The 6,000-nt window shown below is 43.3% G+C and overlaps 1 protein-coding gene across 4 annotated transcripts in view; it reads left to right on the top strand.

Annotated features, from left to right (window-relative positions):
• Positions 1-6,000, top strand: part of LOC115154268 (homeobox protein cut-like 1) — a 203,485-nt gene that overhangs the window by 98,688 nt on the left and 98,797 nt on the right. For all 4 annotated transcript variants that reach the window (XM_029700318.1, XM_029700319.1, XM_029700317.1 and 1 more), the window contains exon 4: positions 966-1,044. In XM_029700318.1, coding sequence (XP_029556178.1) covers positions 966-1,044 — 79 coding nt within the window. The remainder of the gene's footprint in view (positions 1-965; positions 1,045-6,000) is intronic.

Below are 6,000 nucleotides of genomic sequence, written 5' to 3'. Positions count from 1 at the left end.
GCCTGCATTTTTCCTCCTCTCCCTACCTCTCCAAGGGCGAAGGATGAATATGGTACAGTATTTGACTCTGTCTGTGACGTATCTCCAAAGTTTGTTTTTTACATTCTTTCATCTTTTAGACGGTATTTGAGAGGCAATCTGGAATGGATGTTGAGCCACACAGACTGTTGCTGTAGTGTTCTATCCTGATTCATGAAGTACTTTTGCAACATCTATAATGTTTAGTTTCATGGGCGGGTATTTGGGATGTATAGTGTTGGTTTGGAGCTAAAAAGAACCATTTTTGAAACCTCTTTAAATCATAAATCTGTGATTTTTGGCCAGTGTTGTTAATGTAAAAGCAATACTGTATCATATCACCTGCGTACTATAGAAGACCTCTCTACCACAGCTCTATACTCCTGTACTTGATTGTTGATGAACTTAAAGCAAGGTCTGTGGTGCCTCTTGGCCCAACCCCAAATCACGTCACCTCCTTCATGACTCATTGGTTAGCTGCCTTGGTGCTTTCCAGTTTTAGGAGAAGCACTCAGTACCCATGATTAACTGAGAGGGTTGGAAGCTCAATCTCTTTTAGCAGGTTGTTACTAAATTACATTCATGAAATTACTATTCATGTGTTTTTAAGACTGAAATTCTGTTGTCAATAGACCTGTGTGGATATCGTAGCACTAATAGATCTGAAAATGTTTAAAATTAATACGTTTTTATATGAACCAGATTCATGTTGAACTACATTGGATATGTGACTATTTGTCCTATAAAACTAGATTCATCTTGATGTAATGAATAATATAGGGAAGATGATGCCAAAGTATAAAAGCCTTTATAAAAGTGTAAAAGTATAAAAGCTTTTTTAATCCTGAAAATGTGATTATGGTTGTTGTGGTGTTGTCTGAAAAAATGTATCATCTCACCTCGACTATCTCTCTTTTCTTAACCAATCTCTCCGTCTCTCCTTTCAGATCGACGCAGTGAGTAAAAGAAGTAAGGAGTCAGAGGCTGCCTTCCTAAACGTGTACAAGAGATTCATCGATGTCCCAGGTAAGTCTCATCGCAACTGTGTATATGAGGCACCGTAAACACATCTGTCATGTTTATGAGGCACATGTCTCTGCGCCACATACATACGTACATACACAGACACGTTCCTGATGACTTCTCTTGGTGTTCCTGAGACAATGTGCGTCCAGGAGCCCTGTGAGTGCCGAGCGGTAGGGAAATTGGGAAGGGATGGGGAGCAGGGCATACACTGTAATTTAAACATCTACCAGCCACTCAGATTTCTTACCAGCCAAAAATATTTTGGGGGGAATATAATTTACACCAATAAAACATAAAAAAAACGGATGAGCATGCTTTGCAATGTTTCTAAAACATTGCATGTGTTACTAGTAAGCAGTAACTAATGTGGTATATTTATGCAATAAGGCCAGATAGGGTGTCGTATATGGCCAATTTACCACTGCTAAGGGCTGTTCTGAAGCACGACGCAACGTGGAGTGCCTGGACACAGGTATATTGACCATTGATCACAAACCCCCGAGGTGCCTTATTGCTATTAAAAACTGGTTACCAAAGTGATTAGAGCAGTAAAAATGTAAGTTTGTCATACCTGTGGTATACGGTCTGATATACCACGGCTGTCAGCCAATCAGCATTCAGGGCTCAAACCACCCAGTTTATAATGAATAATTACGTTTTTGTGCCCTGATATAACCAAAATAACACATTAGACAAATGTAAGGGCGGGAGGTTACCGTGGTAGCGGGACTGGAGTCATGTCTGTGCCTGTTAGATTGAGGATGACTAGTAGAAGCGTTGTCTTCTCTTCCCTAGCATTTGAAACTTGAACATAGACAAACAACACAGCTTGTGAACAAAACAATGTAAATAGCCAAGAAACACAAGGACAACGTCTCACTTCAGTAGACTTTCGTTTAAATTAAATTAGATCAACTTTTATGCCTGTGCACAGCACTTCTAAAAATGAATCTTTCACTTAGCTCTTCACGTGTGCACAGCCCCCAGCCAGGCAGTGTTGCAGCGCAAGGTGGAGGATTCATAGGATTCATAGTTCTTTGATTTTGTTGCATTTCATTTACCAGCTATGAAGCAAAATGGCGGAAATACTTTGAAAACAGCTACTGCAGCATTTATTTTACTATAAATGTGATCATACTTGACTTTTTTTTCACAAATGCGAGTGGAATGCGTGCACTATGGAGCCCTGACAAACCGCCAATGTGGCTGGTGAAATAGACATCTTACCCACCAAAACCTACCTGCAGGTGGCGGGTGTTCATTTTAGGTCCTGATGGAGAGGACATTGATGATTTCAACACACTGACAGACCAGTGTTGTTGTCCATGGAGATCTCCTGGCCAATGGTTCTTCCACCTAACTGAAGCACTAGAGCACTTGGATAGGCTGACTAATAGTGGAAACAGACAGTCAGCAGTGGAGGTCGACTGGACTGGAGTGTGTGTTTGTCTGTGACCGACTGAGCTTTTTGAGCTGACTCGATCCTATGTGTGTGGCTGTGTGTGTGTGGCTGTGTGTGTGTGTGGCTGTGTGTGTGCAGCTGGCTGTCTGTCTGAAACACATTTCCTCCTTGGTGAACTGTATGGACACACAGATGCAAACAGACACACACAGAGGCCTGTAGGAGCAGGCAGGCTGGCCTGATACACACACACAGAGGCCTGTAGGAGCAGGCAGGCTGGCCTGATACACACACAGAGGCCTGTAGGAGCAGGCAGGCTGGCCTGATACACACACAGAGGCCTGTAGGAGCAGGCAGGCTGGCCTGATACACACACAGAGGCCTGTAGGAGCAGGCAGGCTGGCCTGATACACACACAGAGGCCTGTAGGAGCAGGCAGGCTGGCCTGATACACACACAGAGGCCTGTAGGAGCAGGCAGGCTGGCCTGGGGAACCACGTAGTACATGTGTACATTACTGCTTTTGTGTTTTGGAGATCCCAGGCACACACACACACACACACACACACACACACACACACACACACACACACACACACACACAGCTCAAAGCCTGCCAAGACAGAGGAGCAGCACCTAGAGACCTCTTTGCCTTGGCTCTCTTATGTCAGTTGGTGTTCTCTCTCTCTCTCTCTGTGTGTGTGTGTGTGTGTGTATGTGTATGTGTGTGTGTGTATGTGTGTGTGTGTTGTTTGCCTGTGTGGGAAAATCTAGGAATGTCTGTATTATCATTGTAATCTGCAGCCTGTCCATTCTTGTCTCCATGTCTGAGGATGAGAGATCACTACTCCACTGATTATCTCACAGATGTGTTTGTGATCACACAGACCTAGCGTCAGTGTGTCCACCCTTTTTTGAGCTCTTTTGAACACACCAAGGAAAATACACGCACCTTACCTCACTCTCATCCTGATGACGCTTTGCAATAGAATGTCAAAGTTGACAGGTGTCTCCACCCGTCTGCCCTCTAGCCTCTCATGCAACCTTTGGAAATATTCACACTGTTCTCACAGACAGCCTAGTGTTCTGCGGCAGGCTGGAGTGGCTGCACTGAGCAGTTGGCACTGTCTCACTCCTTCTGCTCAGAACACACACACATGCCCATCCAGACAGGGCTGGTGCCACCGCCTGTCTAGTGAAGGGACCATCTCCTGGTTAGAAGTCCAGGGAGGACATGGAGAGAGAGATTCCATGTGACACACTGTAGTCCGTCTGTTCTGGAGAGAGCAGCAGTAGAGTGGTAGGCACTAGGACTGGGCCCACAGAGACAGGCTATGTTGTACAGTCCAGTACTGTGACAGCAGTCATCATCACCCTAATGTCACAGTATGACCTTCTCTCCTGTCAGTTTGTTTAATCATATGGGGTATTCAAAGCACACATAACCAGAGAGTATCATCCTAACTAATATAACAATACATGAAATGGGACTAAAAGATCAGTTCCATTATGACCCTTCAAGTATGTTGGTCTAGTGTTATTTTTATATGACAAGAAATTGAAGTACATTAAAAACATTTTTTTAAAGTATTTGTCAGCAGGTTTGACTAACAATGAAATGTTTACTTAAGAGACCTTTTCCAGCAGAGTTAAAGATAAACAAACAAATAAAAAATAGAAATAGTGATACAAGGAATAAATACACAGTGAATAACAATGACGAGTAAAAATAACCTGGATATATACAGGGATTATCAGCAGAAAATAACCTGGATATATACAGGGAGTATCAGCAGAAAATAACCTGGATATATACAGGGATTATCAGCAGAAAATAACCTGGATATATACAGGGATTATCAGCAGAAAATAACCTGGATATATACAGGGAGTATCAGCAGAAAATAACCTGGATATATACAGGGAGTATCAGCAGAAAATAACCTGGATATATATACAGGGAGTATCAGCAGAAAATAACCTGGATATATATACAGGGAGTATCAGCAGAAAATAACCTGGATATATACAGGGAGTATCAGCAGAAAATAACCTGGATATATACAGGGAGTATCAGCAGAAAATAACCTGGATATATACAGGGAGTATCAGCAGAAAATAACCTGGATATATACAGGGATTATCAGCAGAAAATAACCTGGATATATACAGGGAGTATCAGCAGAAAATAACCTGGATATATACAGGGAGTATCAGCAGAAAATAACCTGGATATATACAGGGAGTATCAGCAGAAAATAACCTGGATATATACAGGGATTATCAGCAGAAAATAACCTGGATATATACAGGGAGTATCAGCAGAAAATAACCTGGATATATACAGGGAGTATCAGCAGAAAATAACTTGGATATATACAGGGAGTATCAGCAGCGAGTCAATGTGCAGGGGTACGAGGTCATTCAGGTAGATACTCTATGTACATATAGGTAGGGGTGAAGTGACTAGACAATAGGATAGATAATAGACAGTTGTGTGTGGGGCGTCAGTATGAATGTGTGCTCATGCTGTGTGTATGTGTCGGGGTGTCAGTATGTGGAGTCTGTGGGTAGAGTTCACTGTGTGTGTGTGTGTGTGTGTTTAGAGTCAGTGCAGGAGAGCGTATGGGTTTCACAATCAAATAGTGATTTATGATCAACGTAACATGGGAACAGGCTGTCCAAGGCTAGATGTTTCAGAATATTAGATTAACACTGTGTGTATGACGCAGGGTGTCAGATCTCAGGACAACAAAGTTGACATAATGGGCCTTTGATAATGCTGTTGTCCTCAATGGCTTGTCTGGTGTTGGAGAATGTATCGCTTCTACCTCCAAGGACACGGGCGGGCGGCGGGCGGGCGGGCGGGCGTGTACTCCGCACACGAGGAGAATGGAGGCGCTGGATGTCTTTCATCTCTAAGATCAGACCTCTTCCCCCTCCCTCTCTTCCTCTCTCCCTCTCTTCAGCTGTTTCCAGACTAATTCTGCCTTGAATATGCTCTCATATGCTGAGTTTCCAAAACATTAAGAACACCTTCCTAATAATGAGTTGCACCCCCTTTTGCCCTCAGAACAGCCTCAATTCGTCAGGACATGAACTCTATAAGATGTCGAAAGTGTTCCACAGTTGTGACAAGTTGGCTGGATGTCCTTTGCGTGGTGGAGCATTCTTGATACACACGGAAACCAGCAGCGTTTCAGTTCTTGACACAAACCGTTACACCTGACACCTACCATCATATCCCGTTCAAAGGCACTTAAATATTTTGTCTTACCGATTCAGCTTTCACTTGGAGTCACCTGGTCAGTCTGTCATGGAAAGAGCAGGTGTTCCAAATGTTTTGTATACTTAGTCTACTCTCCCTCTTCCTTTCCCTCTCTAGTCTCTATCACTTTTCATATCCCTCCTCTTCCTCCCCCTTCCCCCTAGCTTCCTCCTATTCTCTCTCCCTCTCCCTCTCGGGGCCAGGGGCTCTAATGTAATCATATGATTATATAATTAACCCAGCTGTCTCATTAAAGAAAATCAACTGGAATTGGGGCATAATTAGT

This window comes from Salmo trutta, chromosome 19 (assembly GCF_901001165.1).
Source record: "Salmo trutta chromosome 19, fSalTru1.1, whole genome shotgun sequence".
Lineage (NCBI taxonomy): Eukaryota > Metazoa > Chordata > Actinopteri > Salmoniformes > Salmonidae > Salmo > Salmo trutta.
This window is presented reverse-complemented; position numbering and strand designations above follow the sequence as displayed.